This window comes from Pleurodeles waltl, chromosome 10, assembly GCF_031143425.1.
Source record: "Pleurodeles waltl isolate 20211129_DDA chromosome 10, aPleWal1.hap1.20221129, whole genome shotgun sequence".
Classification (NCBI taxonomy): Eukaryota; Metazoa; Chordata; class Amphibia; order Caudata; family Salamandridae; genus Pleurodeles; species Pleurodeles waltl.
The window spans coordinates 714,598,306-714,619,613 of record NC_090449.1 but is presented as its reverse complement, the minus strand read 5'-3'; the positions used below and the strand labels follow the sequence as shown (position 1 = coordinate 714,619,613).

Sequence of the window (21,308 nt, the reverse complement as noted above, 5' to 3'; positions counted from 1 at the left end):
TACAAAAAGAGGTAATAAGTAAAATTAAGAATATGAATTTTAGCAAAGGTGATAGTAAAAGAGACAACACAAGGGTTAATGAATTTACAAAGAAAAGTAACATAAAATGCTATCGCTGTGGCACTGAGTCACATCTTGCTTCTAGTAAATTTTGCCAAGCTGTTAAACAGAAATGTTCAGCTTGTGGCATTATGGGACATTTTGCAAGGGTATGAAAAAAAAAAAAAAGGGTTAAAAGTAAAATGTGTGGATGAAGCAAGTTCTAGTGAAGATGAAAACACTATTAAAAAAGTCACAAACTATGTAACAAACAATGATGTAAATGGTGCCAAGGAAAAAAAAGATTAATTATAATATTGGCGATGGGTCAAATTGTAAAAGGAAAAAAATATATGTGTATTAAGACCATTGGGGGGGTGAAAATAATCGTGTATGCAGATTCTGGTCCTCCATTCAGCATTGTGAATGAAGAGATATGGAAAACAAAAATTGAGAGCAGACTAGGTGAAAGACTCTCAACTTCGGATATCAATCCTTTCAGGTGACAATAGATATAATTGGCTATAGGAATTTAGTATTCCGCTTCAAGAATAGAAAATGCATAGGTAAGTTATACATTTCTAAGAAACGTCCTTCAGTACTGGGATGTAAGGACCAGAGAGAGTTACATATGGTTTTAAATCCTATGGTCATTGATGAGGGTGAAACAATTGGAACCGACTTGTTAAAAACATTTCCATTAGTTTGGTCTGGTAAATTGAAAGATTTCAAGCATTGTACTGTTCTTAAATCAGATGCTTGCCCTAAGGTACACAGAGTAAGGAATATTCCATACTTAGAGATGAAGTTAATAGAGATGTAGAAAATGTAGTCAATGCTAATGTAATTGAACCTACTGAATCACCTGAGTGGATTTCACCAGCAGTAGTGGCAATACGTAGCAATAGAAAGATCAGATTATGTATTGATTTACACCATTTAAATAACAATATTGTTGTGGATAAATTCCCTTTGCCCACAATCTCAGAGATGTTATCATTAACCAAAGATGCTCAGTGGTTTTCGGCCATAGACTTATCTACTGCATACCACGAAATTCAGGCTCAAAGAAGAAATTAAAATGTATAGAGCCTTCATTACTCCTTTTGGCTATTTCCAGTACAAGAGGTTACCATTTGGATTAGCTTCAGCTGAGGCCATTTTTCAAAGAATTATGCATCAGTTATTTGGTAAACAATTGAATGTGAGATGTGTTCAAGATGATATATTGGTCTTTGGGAAGGATAGAATTGAACATGATGAGAACTTAGAACAAATCATGAAAATTCTTGAAGATAAAGGATTAACTGTTGAGTACACAAAGTAAATTTGCAGTACGGTCTGAATTATTTAAGACATGTTCTTAGTGGTGAAGGTATAACTACTAAAACTAAGTTAGTGGAAGATATACAAAATGCTCTACATCTTACAAATAAAGATGGAGTTATGTCTTTCTTAGGCATGGTTGAGTTTACTCAAAATGTGTTAAAAAAAAATCCAAGTAGGGTGTATAAAACAATTGTTGAAACACAAAACAAAGTTTGCATGGTCTGAAGAATGCAGTAAGGAATTTCTAGATATAAAAAGGCAATTACAGAAGATCCCTTCTTAAATGGTTTTGACACAGAACAGGATAATGCTATTACAGTGGATGCTTGCAATAAAGGTTTAGGAGGCATGTGAAGTCAGATTGGCATGGATGGCAAAGAATGTATTGTAGCTTATGCCTCTTGTGCGTTATTTCATATGGAGGATACATTTTTAGTGATAAAGAATCTTTAGTGTGTTTCTGAGCCTTAGAGTACTTGAGATCATTTGTATGGGGAATACTATGTAGAATAAGAAGTGATCAAAAACCCTTAGTTAAACTGTTAACTACAGAAGGATTATTCAAAGCATCAGCTATAATAGTGAGAATGCCAATGCATTTACGAGATTTTATATATATGGTGGAATACCTGGGAAAAGAATGTTGTTGCTGACTTTTTATCACGTATGCCACAGAAATCAAGGAATGTGACAAAAATGAATGGGATGATTTATAGGTTGCAATGATACATGACCAGGATGTACCTGGAGTAAAAGAAGATGAATGGAAAGAAGACTTACAACTTATTAAAGTTATTGAACAAGGTTGGGAATTTAGAAAATCCTGTATTCCAAAAGACGAAGTCGTTTTGGGAAGTCAGAAGTGAGTTGTCTGTAAATCACGGAACAGTATTCGAAAGTGATAGGGCCATCCCCCTTTCACTTTGAGGGATGAGTTAATGAAGTTGTGTCATGAAGGCTACAATGGTATTGTTAAAACCAAGCAAAGGATTAAAAAATGATATTGGTGGCCAGTAATAGATTTATGTGTTGAAAGACTTGTAAGAAATGGTATATGGTGTGCTAATTCCGACAAAGCACTTAGGGCCCTTAAACCTAACATGTGTGAATGTATTGTTCCTGAGAAACCTTGGAATACTGTAGCCATTGATATCATGAGACCAACTGGCATACAGCCAAAATATATAATAGCCTTGATTGATTTGTTTTCTATGTGGCCTGTGATCAAGGTGGTAGAAAAAATGAATTCAAAAGAAGTATTGGAGTTTATTGATAAAGTATTTATAGAGGAAGTGCTACCAGTTAAAATAATTAGCAACAATGATGTACAATTTATGTCAAACTAAGAAAAGGAGAATTTTGAAAGAATAGGTGTCAAACACAAGACCACTTCTTTATACAATCCAAGTGGTAAAGGTATGATAGAAAGATTTGAGAAGCTTTTGAAAAATACTATACAATTAGCATCAAAAAATGGTGATGATTGGGAAGTGCAATTTTTTTTAAAGGTTTGGTTTTATAGAACCACTGTACATGAAGCTTTAGGTGTTTCTCCTTTTGTAGTCATGGGAGGAAGAGAAGCCTGGCCCAGTGTTCTAGAATGGCTGGGAAGGGCACAGCCGACTGAAGGAAACGGATCGAAGAGGAGACGCTCTGTACATCTGGTATCAATCTGGAAATAAACTTAACTTATTCACATACACTCCCTCTGCTGTAGCCACAGTAGGAGGAGAGATCAGGCCAGTATTGGGTGATGTGTCTAACAGACTTGCCTTCTCCAGTTCCTGTGACAAGTTGTCCTTTTCTTTATATGGGAGCTGGTAACCATAAGGGTCCATAGATCCCTCCCATTCGCCTCCTTCTCTAGGCCTATCAAACAAATAATGTATTGGCTCCGCTCTGGGAAGCATGGACCCGGTCAGTTCCGGATTTGACCAATGCACATCCTGTTCTGTGTCACAGTCAGGAATAACGATGGGGACGGTACTGCCAAGGGGCATTGGTGGTGCCAGCACTGGAGTGGGAGCCGAGGAAGGTTTCTGTCTCACTCGCAGCTACGACCCTGCTCCAGCAAGGGATCTATGGGGCCAGACCGGTGCCAAAGGCAAACATTTTGACATGGGTCCAGTAGGGGCCCCTCCCACACCTGTGGTGCTCCAGAGGGGCCAGGATGTCCAAATATGAGGTGCATGGCCTCAAAGAACTTCAGCTGAACGGGGATCGCTCTGACAAAATTGGGTTAGAGGGGAGCAGAGCCTGGTTCGAGCGCTGCTGACTCGTGGACCTGGAGTGCCGACTTTCCTGCGTTTCGTCCGAAGACTTCAAAGGATGCAGTGAAGTCAACAACCTCCTCGACATCTTTGACTTCTTGTGCTTGTGGCACTTCCCCAACTACCATGGTGATGTAGTGCGATGATGATCGTTGGGAAGGGCTCCGCAAATTTTTCCCTGGACCTTCCACACGGTCGGGACTTCGATGGTTAACAGAAGGCAGCGAAGAGCTTGAGGGAGCACTCCCTCAGCGCCTTGGGATGCATCGTGTGGCAGTCCTTGCAGGTCTTGGAATCTTGGTCCCACTCAAAGCACCAAAGACACACCAAGTAGGGGGGCTGTCACTAACATTTGCCTGTGACATGGCCCACGTGGTTTGTAACCAGCCAGTTTCATGGCTAACATGACCTCACACCACGAGAAAATTCTCAAAAATGTTTGACAAAACATCAAAAAAAGCCACTCAAGAAGTGACTGAGGGGTAGGTCAGATCAGATTAGTGCTATCTGGCGTGGAAAGGAAATAACTGACGTCAATGCGTCGAGGAGGCACCTATATAGATAGGCACCACTCATGTCACTTCACAGAGCTGAACGACGCCACCTACCGGTGTGCAGGAGTACTGCTCGAAAAACTTCGAGATCCAGTCTGATGTCTGGGGATATTCTAAGCTAAGGAATCTGAAGCGAGAAGTCTCTAGCAGACCGTAGTGTTTTTAATCTCAAGATTTCCTTTACAGCATAATGAATTGGACCACAAGTAAAACTTACGTCTATTAATTTTGCAGAAACCCTGCAACAACTCTTTACTCAAATGCAACTGTTCACTTTGTAATTTTTAAAATGTTTAGATCATGTTTGGATCGAATCTGAAACAAAATGGTATGAGGGAGGTCCTTTAAACGTGTTTGTTTGTTTGTTTAGCAGATTTTGTGAAAGGGATTTTTTAGTTGGAGCTCTTATATGGAAACTAATTCAGCCAAATATGTGTTTTACAGTAATTTTCTTTTAACACCATATGAATGCCTTACAAATCAAAAGTTCAGGATACTGCTCTGTATGGGGCTTCAGTACAGGGAGATTTGGGCAAACGTACTATATATAAATTATGGAGAATGTATTTTGGTGCATAAAATTGCATGGCAACAGTGACTTTAAGCTATGCTTTCTCACGGTTACATTTGCACAAGCGCTCAATGATTTTGGATTTATCTCCATTTCTTTGTGATCATTTTCGATTTTGAAGCACTTTGAAATGGAAGGAATCAGAGTTTTAAATAGCTGGGAAACTTAAGAAGGCTTGCCATGCAGAACGGGTAGGTCCTTATTTCGAGTTCTACCATAATACAACTTTTGAGCAAAAAACATTAGTTTCAATTCGAATTGGTATTATGAGGCAAGCAAAATTACCAGGGTTAATACCAGGGCAAAAAGTCTGTAATTACATGTTGAATTTGACGTGATGACTCACGATTCTGCATGTTCTTACTTTTCTATCCACTCCATCCTTCCTATGTGTGGAAGGGTAGGGCAGACTACAACAAGAGAGAAAAATGAGAGACTAACCAACAACGTGGTTTAGGAAATCTTGAGGTAAGTGGTCATGAGTAGAGGACATTAATCCGAACAATAACCAACATCTGAAAAGTCAACAGACCCCTGTTTACTGTCCTAATCCAGTGGTTCTCAACCTTTTGACTTCTGTGCACCCCTCACTTCATCATTACTGGAACCCGGGACCCCCAATGAATCATTATAGGAAAATGGGGACTAAGCCGCCTTCTCTCCCCTCCACCCAACAGTCTCATTCCTGGAAGCTGGGGACCTAGGCCTTAACATTGTTGATGATTAAAACCGCAAAACATTACACATAATATACAGAAACAAGCATTCCATCACAAACGTATGCAAATGATAACACATTTTTATTTAGCTCGTAAAAAAAATAAAAAATTTAATAGGAAGGTTGGTGCTTTATTAAATTCAATCGCAGCCACATATCATCTATACTGTATTCTGTTTGATGCACCTGCACTGCTCCCATGAATCAATCTGAGGATACTAATTCAATTTTTAGCCTCCAATTTAACTTTGACATGTACAGTATGTTTTAACATTTTCAATTGTACATTTAGCCTTTTTATTTATATACACTTTAGTAATCTGTTAATATAAGTTAATTTTCTAAGTAGTCACAGACTCCCAGGGGTCCCCGGACCACAGGTTGGGAACCACCTAATCCAAACAGAACGGACACGTGGGAGGAGCCAACAAGAGCAGACAGAGATGATTATAGTGGAAAAGTATGCAATGCAAGCACTCAAGTGGAGGGGGAAGAATAAACCCACCCAGCCAACAGCAGTACATGAGATTTGAATACTCCACTGGTTTGACCCAAGAAGTGACTGACAAAGGCTTAAGCAGGCTGATCTGATCGAAGAAAGACAGTAGTTTAAAGGGTTGGATCCAAAGCCCACTCTATGTATAAAACCACAAGTAGGAGTATGTGTAACAGCTGTCCTGGCAAACTCCATGCCCGAAAGGAGGAAGTCTGGCCACAACATGAGAGTGGGAGTCTAAACACGGGTTGAACGTGGTAGAAGACTGTCCACGTCAGTACGGGAAAGGAAGCCTGAGCTCAGAGGCTAGAAGGGAGGTCTATCATAAGAGGAGTTGAAACCCTCACATATTGCAAGTTGCAGGTTCTTCAGTATCAAGCGCAGTCTTCCGAAGGAGAAAACGCATGTATGGCATCTTGTTCACGAGGCATCAGAGAATAAAGTTATTTCCCTGTAAAGCAATCACGAGTTGCAGTGTGAAATATTCAATAACAGGTGCTGCAATGATTAGAAGAAGGGGACTGCCTCGGCTGTGCGAAGCATGCATTTATGTCTTAAGACAAAGGGCACAGGCAAACAGCTCCAAACCACACCAACAGAGCAACGACTAAAGCATAACAAACCTTCCTGCGACATTAGTGTATGCAAATATAAATATACTTCAACAAACAATCCGTTTCTTTATTTTTTTATTGACAAGCAGCAATATCATGTTTGCCATTTTTTCATTTTAAAGTAGATACAATTATTAGTTTATCTGTCATATTACAATATTTAGTTTTTACTTTTAAATCCTTTAAGATACATTAAAAAAACACATCAACTGCAAACATGACGGTGCCTGGGAGGGTGGGGAGAGAAAAGCATGGTACCCACCCAAATTTCCACATTCCTGCAACACTTCACCCATTCGTTTAGTAAAGTCTTAGGAAACGTCATAATGGCATGAGCTTAAAATATCTATAGGCATTTTCCTTGACGCTCATGACGTGGCACTGGTGATGTTGTAAACAGCAGAAAAACGGGGACTGCCAAGTGACCAATTATGGAGGCACGGGCCTGCTCCTTCCCACAGGAACACACCAAACAGTGACAGTGGTGATCTTCCCACAGTCATACTCTGCAAACAGGAAGATCATGCGACGTAACTGTATTCATCTGAAGAGGCTTGGCTTCGTTCAATGTATTGTTTGTCTATGAGAACTTCAATACACTTCTTAATCATACTGATGCTTGGGTTGAATCTAGCTCGTGACTGGCTAATCACCTACGGATAAAAAAGTATAACATTAGCAAACACATCCGCGGTTGCCCTAAAGGGCAGCAGTTGCACAAACACAATTCGTACAAAACTTAACATACGAGCATTATTGTGCATGGCTCAGTTGAAATTTCAGATATTGCACAGTGTATATTACAACGTTAATTGTAAACTTAACTGGCAGTAAATGTTGAAAATAACTGACACCCCAAGGTGGCAAGGTTTTCCTGGAATAGTTGTTCTTCCTGTTATAACAAATAAATGAAACAGGCATGATCCACCTGACATCTTGTAATCTGGCAGCTTTCTGGCCTTCGGTGCAAGTTGCTGACGGGTTAATATCTCAGGCCTGTAAGTGGACTATATTGTCGTGCTATTCTTGGAGATTCACTTTACCTATGTACCTATCTATGTGCAATGTAATTCTGTAAAAAATAACCATCACCGTGATGTCAAGCCCATCCCTACTAACACATCCTTCTATCTGTACTGCGATTTCAAGCACCCTCAATAAAGTTTTCTCTGTATATAGCTCCACTTTTCAACCATTTGGGTCGTCACTATACTATAGAGCGTACAGCGAGGAGTGGATTGGCAGCGCCTCATTTATATCTCGACCCCAAATTTAGCGCTAATGCAGTGTTCTTTCTTTTCCCTACCTGGCCTTGCCGAAGGGCTTTAAGGAGTTAGGGGAGAGGTAGGGAACCGGAAATATTCCTTTACTCTCGGAAACCCACTCAGCCTTGTCTAAGGAAAAGAGGGGTGTTTCTCCCAATACTGCCTTCCAGAAGTCAGGGGCGCTTGCTCCCTTCCACGTCTTGCCCAACAACGGGATATATGTGCCCTCAACTCCCTGAACATTACCCAAGGGTGAGGGAGATAACCCAGATTCCTCTCCCCCCCCCCCCCCCCCCAGTGCGCCATAAACACACCCTGCCTTAGGGTTCAAGGATGGAGTCCGATTCATGGTGCCTTGGTATTTGCGAAGGCACCGCAGTGGTTGTTTTTAATCACTGCCCCCCTTCAACCTCAGAACATCGAGGGTAATAGAGGTAGAACTATGTATAAGATGTAAACATTTTCCTCATAAGAATATATAGTTTTAATCGGCATTTAATTGAGCCGAGGGCATAGCAGAAAACCAAAGGTGCACCACAGGAACTGAGGTTAGATTCAAGCTTTTTTTATATTGCTCTTTATTCATTTTACATGATAACCATCATTTCAACTCGAACGGAACATCTTAAAATCGCCCACCCGTTCGTTCCCATGACAGAGCTGGTTTAACAAACATTTTAAACTACTACGTGCCCTCTCCCTGCAGCAGTAACCCCATTTTATTCCGTGCATATGCACTTCCATTATGTATATATGTCCACTTACCAAATTCAAGTAGTCCTCTCTCGATTACAGCAACCCAGCATTAAATAGAAATGTGCCCAATTATATTTCTCTGGCCTAATTCTTCCCTCGCTGTGTATTCAATGCGGTTATTTAATCCACAGTCTATTTCTTGACATCACATAATTATTTTCTAACCTCCAGTGCCTTACTTGTCTTTCACCTTCTAGCAATATTCCTCTTAGCTATAACTAAAGCCAGATTCACAAATCTGCACGTTTGGATGTCTTGGTTATTGTCCAACAAGTTACTTACCTTCGGAAACGCCTCATCTAGTATAAATATATTCTAGTTGCAGATTCCTTACCTTATAATTTCCCCCAGGCGCAGTCTGGATCTGGAGATTTTTCTCGAGCAGTACTTCTGCGCAGTCAGGTGCCGTTGGCCGGCTCTACATCCACCGCTGGAATTGCGCATTCCGTCATGATGTCGCAGGACCTATATAGGCACCACCCCGGTGCACTGGTCAGTTTCTTTTCACAACTTTCCACACCAGAAGCGCGGAGCCATGAACACTGACCACTGGTGCGTCAAACTAGGGCCCTGACCCTAGAAATCAGTTTGCAGTGCAGGGAGGATGGGTGGGCAGTAAGGTATCTGCAACTAGGATATGTCTCTAGTAGATAAGGCGTTACCCAAGGTAAGTAATTTTTAATCTGATAGAGACTTCTAGTTTCAGATAACTTATTTCAGAAAAGATGCCCAAGGAATACCATCCCCAGATAAGTGTCAGCAAACCATGATCATATTAGGAAGTCCTGCAGGACTGAATGGGCAAAGTACCCATGCCTTCTTACCTGACTGTCCAGGCAGTAGTGTTTGGTGAACGTGTGCAAGGAAGCCCACGTTGCCGCCCGACAGATGTCCAGGATTGGAACTACGGGTGCTAACACAGGGATTGCAGATGTTGTTCTGGTAGGGAGTGCGCAGACCTTCCAGGGGTTGCTTTTTAACCAATGTACAGCACATTTTAATGCAGAGAACGACTCATCTAGAGATGGAGAGTGACCAATCTAGAGATGGTTCTCTTCTGCATTGGCTGACCTTTCTTCACACCCACATGCCCAACAAAGAGTTGATCATCCTCCTGGAACTGGTGTGATCAAGGTAGAACATCAACACCCTTTTTGGGTCCAGGTGGTCGAGTCTCTCCTCTTTCTTACAACAATGTGGGGGGTTAAGAGGGGTGTAAAAAGTAGGCAAGGTGATGGATTGGCATACTTGGAAGGGCATAACCACTTTTTGAAGAAAGGCAGTCTGTGTGCGAAGTACCACTTTGTCAGGATAGATGGAAAGGTAGGGTGGCTTAGATGATAATACCTGCAGCTCACTCACCCTGCGGGCAGATATAATGGCCACAAGAAAGGCTGCTTTTAATGTTAGAAGCCTGATAGGATATTTGTGAAGTGTCTCATAGGGAGCACACATGAGAAATGTCAGACCAAATTCAAATCCCATTGGGGCATGATGAATGGTGATTGAGGAAACGTGGGTAAGACCTTTCAGGAACCTATTTACTACAGGAGACTTAAACAAAACGGTTGGTCACGTAATCTCAGAAATGCAGAGATGGCAGACAAATAACCTTTGAGGGTGCCCAAAGCGGAGCCCTGCTGGGCCAAAGAACAAACTAACAAGAGGACCTTGAAAAGAGGGGCAGAGAGGGGAAAACAGGCTGGTCTGTGCACCGTGCCACAAGTTTATGCCGACAGCCATATACAGTTTTGGTGAAGGAACGCCTCGGTGCCAAGATAACATCACATACTTCAGGTGGAAGGTCAAAAGCTGTCAAATCCTGCCACTAAATCTCTACCCAAGAAGGCGAAGACTGGACAGGTTTGGCGGAGAACCTTCTGTTTCTGCGACAGAAGATCCTACCAAAGGGGCAGTCTGATCGGAGGATCAATGGCCATGCTCAATAGTGAAAATGTCACTTACCCAGTGTACATCTGTTCGTGGCATTAGTCGCTGCAGATTCACATGTGTGGCACAGTCCGCTGCCTGGTGTTGGGCTCGGAGTATTACAAGTTGTTTTTCTTCGAAGAAGTCTTTTTTGGTCACGGGACCGAAGGACTCCTCCCTCCTCGGCTCCATTGCGCATGGGCGTCGACTCCATCTTAGATTGTTTTCCCCGCAGAGGATGAGGATGGAGTTGTTTGGTATAAATAGTGCCCATGCAATGGAGTGAATATGTATGTACGTTAAGAGTTTCTAATAATTATTTACAAATGTTCAGATGTTTAAGATTTATGATCTACTTCTAAACGGCTACAGGCTTCCCGGGGAGGTGGGAGGGTACATGTGAATCTGCAGCGACTAATGCCACGAACAGATGTACACTGGGTAAGTGACATTTTCAGTTCGATGGCATATGTTGCTGCAGATACACATGTGTGGCATAGACTATAAAGCAGTTACCTCCCCTAAAAGCGGTGGTTTAGCCTGTAGGAGTTGAAGTAGTTTGGAATAATGTTCTTAGTACAGCTTGGCCCACTGTAGCTTGTTGTGCATTTAGTACGTCTACACAGTAGTGTTTAGTAAACGTATGAGGCGTAGACCAGGTTGCAGCCTTACATATTTCGCTCATAGGAATGTTTCCTAGAAAGGCCATTGTAGCACCTTTCTTTCTGGTTGAGTGTGCCTTTGGTGTAATAGGCAATTCTCTTTTGGCTTTAAGATAGCATGTTTGAATGCATCTGACTATCCATCTAGCAATGCCTTGTTTAGAGATTGGATTTCCTATGTGTGGTCTTTGAAAAGCTATGAACAGTTGTTTTGTTTTCCTGATTAGCTTTGTTCTGTCAATGTAATACATTAGTGCTCTTTTGATGTCTAATGTATGTAGTGCCCTTTCAGCCACAGAATTTGGTTGTGGGAAGAACACTGGCAATTCTACTGTTTGATTTAAATGGAATGGTGAGATTACTTTTGGCAGAAATTTTGGATTTGTTCTTAGAACTATTTTATTGTTGTGTATTTGAATAAATGGTTCTTGTATGGTAAATGCCTGTATTTCACTTACTCTTCTGAGGGATGTGATTGCAATGAGAAATGCGACCTTCCAGGTTAGATATTGCATTTCACAGGAATGCATGGGTTCGAAAGGTGGACCCATGAGTCTTGTTAAGACGATGTTAAGATTCCATGAAGGAACTGGTGGTGTTCTTGGTGGTATAATTCTTTTTAGCCCTTCCATGAATGCTTTAATAACTGGTATTCTAAATAGAGACGATGAATGAGTAGTTTGTAGGTAAGCAGATATTGCTGCGAGGTGTATTTTTATAGATGAAAAAGCGAGATTTGCTTTTTGCAAATGTAGTAAGTATCCTACTATGTCTTTAGTAGAGGCATGTAATGGTTGTATTTGATTGGAATGGCAGTAGTAAACAAATCTTTTCCACTTAGATGCATAGCAGTGTCTAGTGGAAGGTTTTCTAGCTTGTTTTATGACCTCCATGCATTCTTGTGTGAGGTCTAAGTGTCCGAATTCTAGGATTTCAGGAGCCAAATTGCTAGATTCAATGATGCTGGGTTTGGATGCCTGATCTGTTGTTTGTGTTGTGTTAACAGATCTGGCCTGTTGGGTAGTTTGACATGCGGTACTAGTGAAAGGTCTAGTAGAGTTGTATACCAAGGTTGTCTTGCCCATGTGGGTGCTATCAGTATGAGTTTGAGTTGGTTTTGACTCAACTTGTTTACTAGATATGGAAGGAGAGGGAGAGGGGGAAAAGCGTACGCAAATATCCCTGACCAACTCATCCATAGAGCATTGCCTTGTGATTCGCGGTGTGGGTACCTGGATGCGAAGTTTTGGCATTTTGAGTTTTCTTTTGTTGCGAACAAATCTATGTGGGGTGTTCCCCAAATTTGAAAGTACTTGTTCAGAACTTGGGGGTGAATTTCCCATTCGTGGACTTGTTGGTGGTCTCGCGAAAGGTTGTCTGCTAGTTGGTTTTGTATTCCTGGAATAAATTGTGCTATTAGGTGAATGTTGTTGTGAATCGCCCACTGCCAAATTCTTTGTGTTAGGAGGCACAATTGTGTTGAGTGTGTTCCTCCTTGTTTGTTTAAATAATACATTGTTGTCATGTTGTCTGTTTTGACAAGAATGTATTTGTGTGTTATTATGGGTTGGAAGGCTTTTAACGCTAGAAATACTGCTAACAGTTCTGGGTAATTGATATGAAATTTTGTTTCGTGTATATCCTATTGTCCTTGAATGCTGTGGTGATTGAGGTGTGCTCCCCACCCTGTCATGGAAGCATCTGTTGTTATAACGTATTGAGGCACTGGGTCCTGAAATGTCCGCCCTTTGTTTAAATTTTTGCTGTTCCACCATAGAAGCGAGAGGTATGTTTGGCAGTCTACCAACACCAGATTTTGAAGTTGACCCTGTGCCTGTGACCATTGTGATGCTAGACACTGTTGTAAGGGTCGCATGTGTAGTCTTGCGTTTGGGACAATGGCTATGCATGATGACATCATGCCTAGAAGTTTTAGCACATGTTTTGCTTGTATCTTTTGGTTTGGAAACATAGCACTTATTACCTTGTGGAATGCCTGCACTCTTTGTGGACTTGGAGTGGCAATTCCTTTTGATGTGTTGATGGTTGCTCCTAGATATTGTTGTGTTTGACACGGTTCTAGGTGTGATTTTGTATAGTTGATGGAAAACCCCAGTTTGTGAAGGGTTTGTATGACAAATGTGGTGTCGTTTGCGCATTTTTTTACTGTGTTGGTCTTGATTAGCCAATCGTCTAGGTAAGGGAACACATGTATCTGTTGTCTCCTGATGTGTGCTGCTACTACTGCTAGACATTTTGTGAACACTCTTGGTGCAGTTGTTATTCCGAATGGCAACACCTTGAATTGGTAATGTATTCCTTTGAATACGAACCGTAGGTACTTTCTGTGAGAAGGGTGTATTGGTATATGAAAGTACGCATCCTTTAGGTCTAATGTGGTCATGTAATCTTGCTGTTTGAGCAGTGGAATGATGTCTTGTAGTGTGACCATGTGAAAATGGTCCGATATGATGTAGGTATTTAGTGTCCTGAGATCTAATATTGGTCTTAATGTTTTGTCTTTTTTTGGAATTAGAAAGTACAGGGAGTAAACTCCTGTGTTTTTTTGTTGTACTGGTACTAACTCTATTGCATCCTTTTGCAGTAGTGCTTGAACTTCTAGTCCTAAAAGTTCTAAATGTTGTGGTGACATTTTGCGTGTTTTGGGGGGGATGTTTGGTGGGAAGTTGTGGAATTCTATGCAATAGCCATGTTGGATTATTGCTAATACCCAATTGTCTGTTGTAATCTGTTGCCAAGATTGGTAGAATTGGCTTAGTCTTCCCCCCACTGGTGTTGAGTGAAGGGGTTGCGTGACTTGAAAGTCACTGTTTAGGTGGAGGTGTTTTTGGAGTCTGGAATCTTCCCCTACTCCTTGGGAATTGACCCCCCCGATATCCCCTGAAACCTCCCCTTTGGAAGGAACCCTGATATGGTGTGGTTCTTGTTTGTTGGCTGGTGGTGTCTGTGGGTTGGCCACGAAACCCCCCTCTAAATGGAGTTTTTCTGAAAGAGCCTCTGCTCTGCGGGGAGTAGAGTGCGCCCATGGCCTTGGCCGTGTCTGTGTCCTTTTTAAGTTTTTCAATGGCTGTATCCACTTCAGAGCCAAAAAGTTGTTTCTCGTTGAAGGGCATATTAAGGACAGCCTGCTGGATTTCAGGTTTGAAGCCTGAAGTGCGTAGCCAAGCGTGTCTCCTTATGGTGACAGCAGTGTTGACTGTTCTTGCTGCAGTATCGGCTGCGTCTAGTGAAGAGCGGATTTGATTGTTTGAGATCGTTTGTCCCTCTTCCACTATTTGCTGCGCCCTTTTTTGGTATTCCTGGGGAAGATGGTCTACGAGAAGTTGCATCTCGTCCCAGTGTGCTCGGTCATATCTGGCCAGCAGCGCTTGTGAATTTGCGATGCGCCACTGGTTGGCTGCCTGTGATGCTACTCTTTTCCCTGCCGCATCAAATTTTCGGCTTTCTTTGTCCGGAGGTGGGGCGTCGCCAGATGTATGTGAATTTGCTCTCTTGCGAGCTGCCCCTACTACCACGGAGTCAGGTGGTAACTGCGAAGTAATAAACACTGGGTCTGTGGGTGGTGGTTTGTATTTCTTATCCACCCTTGGGGTGATGGCTCTTGATTTTACGGGCTCTTCAAAAATTTGTTTTGCGTGCCGTAACATCCCTGGTAGCATTGGGAGACATTGATATTGGCTGTGTGTAGCCGAGAGGGTGTTAAATAAAAAATCATCCTCTATAGGATCGGAATGCAGTTGGACATTGTGGAATTCTGCTGCCCTAGCCACCAGTTGCGAGTATGAGGTACTGTCCTCTGGCGGTGACGGCTTTGTGGGGTATGACTCGGGATCATTGTCCGGCACTGGGGTGTCATACAGGTCCCAAGCGTCTTGATCCTGATCGTCATGACTTATGGTAGTTTGCGCTGGTGAGTGCATTTGTGGCGGTGTTTGTGCCGGCGATGCCTGTGGTGGAGAGGGCGGAGGCGTGACTTTTTTAACCACTTTGGCTTGTGGTTGTGCGTCATCCTTTGGAAGTTCGATCCTTCTTTTCCTCATGATTGGGGGAAGGGTTGATATCTTCCCTGTGTCGTGCTGGATGTACAGTCTCTTTTGTGTGTAGTCCGATTCTACACTTTGGAGCTCTTGTCCAAATCTGTGCATTTGGCCACTTATTCCTTGTTCCTCTGAGTAGGATGAAGGTGTGGTATTTTTCGGCGCCGAGAGAGAATCTTTTTTCGGTTTCGGCACCGACAGAATTTTTGTTCCTTTCGGCATGGATTCTCGGTGCCGATGTTTTTCGGTGCCGGTATCTTGTTTTTGTCTCTCGGAGCCGCTTTCTTGGCTCCGAGGTTGCTCCATGGCGGTCCCTCGACCGGAGTCGGGTGTCTTCGCTATGGGCGTGCCCTTTTTCGGCGCCTTCGACGGGTCGCCTGTTTTATGGGTCGAGCCATGGCCTGTTGGCAGTGGCGTCCCCTGGGCTTTCGGTTTGTCGATGGATTTACTTTTCGACGTCTTACTCAGTTTGTTGCTGTTGTTCGACGTCGGAGTCTCCGGATTCTGATTCCGGAACCGAGAATGTTTCCTCTTCCTCGTCGAAACGTTGTTTTGTCGACGTGGACGCCATTTGTTGACGCCTGGCTCTTCGGTCCCGGAGTGTTTTTCTGGACCGGAAGGCTCGACAGGCTTCACAGGTATCCTCCTTGTGCTCGGGGGACAAGCACAAGTTACAGACCAAGTGCTGATCTGTATAAGGATACTTACTGTGACATTTTGGGCAGAAACGAAACGGGGTCCGTTCCATCGGCTTCGATGTCGCACGCGGTCGGGCCGACCAGGCCCCGGTGGGGGATCGAAACTACCCCAAAGTCTTCCGATGATCGGTGTCGATGTACCTAACTATCCCGATACCGAACGGAACAATACCGACGCTTTCTTCCGAGATTCTGACTAACTTTCCGAACCGAAACACGGAGCGAAAAGGAATACGTCCGAACCCGACAGCGGAAAAAAACAATCTAAGATGGAGTCGACGCCCATGCGCAATGGAGCCGAGGAGGGAGGAGTCCTTCGGTCCCGTGACCAAAAAAGACTTCTTCGAAGAAAAACAACTTGTAATACTCCGAGCCCAACACCAGGCAGCGGACTGTGCCACACATGTGTATCTGCAGCAACATATGCCATCGAACCTTGGGTTACCAGACTCTTCATGCCCAGTCCGGAGCCACAAGGACTGCCTGGAACCGGTAGTTCTTGATCTTCTTGAGAACTCTGGGCAGAAGTGGTATGGGTGGAAAGGCGTATACGAGGCCTGAGCTCCACAAAAAAAATCGCAGAGCAAGTGCACCTTGGAAACTCCAATGAGCAAAACTGCTGACTGCGCATTCTCTATAGAGTCAAACTCTCCCCTTAGCTGAAAGAGATGTTGCGCCAACTCCGGATGGAGACACCATTTGTGATCTACCAGGCATTGTTGGCTGAGTTTGTTTGCTCTGGCGTTCTATCCATGTCCAGAGGCGCAGCGCCTTTTGACAAAGAGTCCATGACCACACCCCACTGCTTGTTGCAGTACCACATGGTGGGGGTGTTGTCCATCAACACTTGCACTACTTTCCCTTTTAGAGAGCGAAGAAATGCTTTCAAAGCCAGTCTGATCACCATGAGCTACAAAAGACTAATGTGGACCCCGGATCCACCGAAGATCAGACGCCACTGATCTCTGCCTCTCCCATGCAGCCGCCCCCATCCCAGAAGTGATGTATCTGCTGTCGGATCTCGTTGGGGAAAGGAAAGGGGTCTGCCTCTGACCCAATAGCGGTTTGTTAACCACCACTGCAGTTCTTGTGCAGTTCCCTTGAGATCTGGACCATGTCAGAGAGATTCCCATGATGTTGCGCACACTGGAACTTCAGGTCCCACAGCAGAGCCCACATATGCCATCTGGCATGTGTCACCAGCAGGATGCAGGAGTCTATGAGGCCCAGACGCCTCAGTCATTCTCACAAAAATCCAGGACAGAGGATGAAACATCAGTATCATAGCCTATATATCCTGGACTCACAGCTCGGGAGGATAAGCCTGAAACTGCTACTTGTCCAGAACAGCTCCAATAAAGGGGAGCATCTGAGCGGGAGTCAGGTGAGACTTCGTATGTTTATAGTTAACCCCAGTGAAAGGAGGTGGGCCGTCATATTCTGGAGGTGGGAGACAACAGCCTGGGGTGAGCCCGCCAGTCGTCGAGGTAGGGGAAGACAGAAACCCCTGACCTGCGCAGATGAGCTGCGACCACCGCCATCACTTTGCTGAAGACCAGAGAGGCCCCGGTAAGGCCAAAGGGGAGCACGGTGAACTGAAAATGCTCTTGGTCTGCTGTGAACCACAAGTAATGTCTGTGGGCAGGCAGGCTGGGAATATGGAAATAGGTGTCCTGCAAGTCCAACGCTACCATTCAGTCTCCTGGGTCCAGGGCAGATAGAACCTGAGCCAGAGTGAGCATTCTGAACTTCTCCTTCCTGAAGAGGGACTGAAGAGCTAGGATAGGGCGGAGGCTGTTTTTCCTTTTTGGGCACTAGAAATTAGCCGGAATAACAACCATGACCTACTTCTGGACAGGGACACTCTCTATGGCTCCCCTGGGAAAGAAAGCCATTATCTCCTCGCGGTAAAGTGCCAGGTGATCCTCCTGCATCCGATCATATGATGGTGGCATAGCTGGAGGGGTAGTCTTGAAGGGGAGGGACTAGCCCCATCGGACTATTTGCAATACCCACCTGTCTGGCGTGATGGACTGCCAGCTGGCAAATCTTGCCTCCCACTGGTCCCTGGTGGGAAAGCATCAGCCTAGGAAGATTTGGAGGCTGCTGCAGGGGGGTAGGGTGGTCGACTGTCTAAGTCACTGACTCCCTCATCCATAAGGACACCGGATTCCACATCCTTGTCCAAGCAGAGGCTGGGTGGTGTGTGCGGCATGGTGGCTGGAGGAGAACAAACGTTGTTGGGTGCCCCTTCCCTAGACATAATGGGGGAGGGGGGGGGGGGGGGTAAGAAGAAGAATGGGGGGGCGGATGGGGTAATTTCCCCCATGTGTCCCCATCCCCGGCAGAGAGACAGTTTCCCTTTTTTTGTGGGGTGAGGGCATGGCCATGCCCATACTGGGCAGCCCCCGTCGGTACAAATAAAAAACAAAAAAGTAATCCCTAGTGCCTAGGAGGCTTTCTTCCTCCCTGGAGAGCAGATGGGGGCAATTACCCCATCTGCCCCAAGGGGGCAGAAAGACTATTTCCCTTTTTTTTGGGGGGGAGGATAATGGCATAGCTAATGTGGGGGCTGTAAACAGCAGAGGGATTTAGTGCTTGTGTGCGGAGGATGGAACGGTTCTGTCCACAGCACATGAGCTCTGGTGCTGAGGACGGAACCATTTCATATTCAGGACGGAAGGGGTTAAAGCAGACTGACAATGTGAAAAGCTGTGGGGAAATTAAAAATGGATAGTAGGGATGCATATGGAAAGGAGGCACGCAGTACTAACCTTTAGTAATAATACAGCTTTCGGAGTATTGAATCTCCTGATATTTGGGCTTCTGATTGTACTTCATGAACAAGTTACTTACATTCGGTAATGCTGTTTCTGGTGGATACTCTAACTGCAGATTCCTCACCTTGTGAATGTTCCCCCAGGAGTCAGTTTAAAAAAAAAATATATTTTTATTTTGTACCACAAACATGTGGAAACACCAGAAAGGGCACCAATCGTGCTGCCCTGATAAGGAAAAAACAAACATCAACATCAAGGACTGTAGCCCCTTCCCTCGCACCTCCCCACTCTTAAGAAAAGTTATAAAATAGTCAATAACAGTATTCTATAGCTAGGTCTCCACAAACCTATCTGTGTGACACCTTTGGTGGGGCCACCCATGTGTCTTGGCTCTGCCACGCTTCTGTCCCCACTGTTTTCAGCAAATAAAAGTTTACCAATCCGCCCTAATCCTTTTAAAATTTCAGAGGGCAGCTCCTACTGGCATATGTGACTTATTGTGCCATCAGTTATAAATGTATATGCTCCTTCTCTATTCCTGTAGGGTCGGGCATTCATTCGCCCCCTAATGTTGGGCAGTATCCCACTTTGCTACCACTAGGCCAAGTCCACAAAATAGCAGCTTAGCCCGTAATAGATCTATATCGTTTGTGACCCCAGAAGAATAAACCTAGGCTCCATTGAAATCTGTTCTTCAAGGATATTACTGAGTTACCAGACAACTGGACCCATATCCATTAATCAGTGGGCACCCCCAGAGCGTATGGAAGAATGACACACCTTATTCCTTACATTATAGGCAATTTGGGGCTGTTGCCCATCCCATGCTATCTAATCTCTGCCTATTGTAGTACATTTTGTGAAGAATTTTAAATCAGTCATAGATGTGACTTTATTGCCACCTCCCTCAGATGCATCAGCAATGTCTCCCAATCCATGTCATCCATCCATCCCACCTCGCTCATCTATTTCTCTTACAGCCTTCCCAGATTAAGGGGCATGTTATTGTTCAACATTTTATAGGTGAGGGAGACCACCTCCTTCCCCAATTCTTCCAGCAGCAACCTCCCCACCCCACCCTCCTCTGATGCATTTTCTGGGATACCTTCACATGGCAGCCCCTTGGACTGCCAGTTATGCTGTATCTCTGCATTATTCAGGAAATGGCTGGCATTCTTTCCATACTCATGCTACAGTAAGGAGAATGGCATCCCCAGATGTTACACTTAATTTTGAAAACTCAAAAGCAGTATTCCTGCATACTTGTAGGTAGTGTTGTACGTCTCAACAAAGACTTAATTTCTCTCTGGAAGGTACGAGCAGGCCACATCTAAGCGCCACCCAGGTGCACTGACATCAGTTTCTTTTTAAGGCTTGTCCGTACCCTCAGTCGCACAGCCCATCAGCAAACTCGATTATCCCCTATGCTGATCTCTAGTTTGGGACCTTTTTGATGGAAAACAAGCCCAGTCCTCTGAATGAGGAAGTGGACGGGTCAGGCAGGAATCTATGGCTAGACAGAGTATCCACGAGGAAGCGTTACCAAAGGTAAGTGACTCATTTTTGTGATGGCTACTGCAAATTTGTCTGGATCCAGAAACTGAAAAGTAGTACTCCAGCAAGCCAACAGCTCCCCTGGTGGTGGGTCTGTGGGATGGCTCGGGTGAAAAAGCTCTGCAAGACTGAAAGGGGACTATCTAGGCAATAGTACCTCATGAATGTGTGTACTTATGCCCACACAGCAGCCTAACAGATATCCAAGACAGGTACTCCAGGTCGCTCAGTAGCAGCCTTGGCTTAAGTGAAACAAGCCTTCAATCCTTCATGTGGCTGCTTCTTAGCAAGTGCATAGCAGAATTTTATGCAGAGCACTATACACCTAGCAATGTTTTTTTCTGCACTGCCTAGCACTGCTTTGTTTCAGAGAAGGCCAAAAGAGTTGATTGTCCACCCAAAAGTCTTTGGCATGATCAATGGTACCAATATAGAAACTGAGGTTTGGGTCCAAACAATGGAGTCTCTCCTCCTCTTTTGAGGGGTGAGGCGGAGCAAAAGGAAGTGAGAAAAGGATAACCTGGCTGAAGTGGAAAGGTGTAATTCCCCTATACAGAAATGCAACGCAACCTCCAACACCCGTTTATCTGGAAAGAATGTTGTTTGAGATGCCAGAGCCGAGAGTCACTTGACAAGCTGACATGATCGCAATCAGAAAAATCGTTTGAGGGTCAAGAGACATAGTACAAGTGTGTATTGGCTCACATAGGGTTCACTTTAGAAAAGTGAGAATATAACTCGGGTTCCACTGCGGCATCACAATGGGCTTCAACAAAAACCTAAGCATTAAACCTTTAAAAAGTTACATCACAACAGGTGATTAAAACGAACGCTGTTCTGTCGATCACAAAAAAGCTAAAAGAGCTTACAAATAGGCCTTTATAGTGCTCAATGCAAGTTCTTGCTGGGCTAATGACAAAAACGCTTCAGACAGCTTAGCTTGAAGGGGGTCAATCTGACTGGTGCTGCACCAAGCCACAAAGTTGTCTCAGCTCCTAATGTACACTGATTCAGT

At 44.0% G+C, this 21,308-nt stretch overlaps 1 protein-coding gene across 2 annotated transcripts in view; it reads right to left on the bottom strand.

The window, feature by feature from the left end:
* Positions 1-6,649: 6,649 nt before the first annotated feature.
* CUL2 (cullin 2) overlaps positions 6,650-21,308 on the bottom strand; it is a 454,610-nt gene continuing 439,951 nt past the window's right edge. For both annotated transcript variants that reach the window (XM_069211221.1, XM_069211220.1), the window contains exon 21: positions 6,650-7,244. In XM_069211221.1, coding sequence (XP_069067322.1) covers positions 7,113-7,244 — 132 coding nt within the window. In that variant the 3' untranslated portion in view covers positions 6,650-7,112. The remainder of the gene's footprint in view (positions 7,245-21,308) is intronic.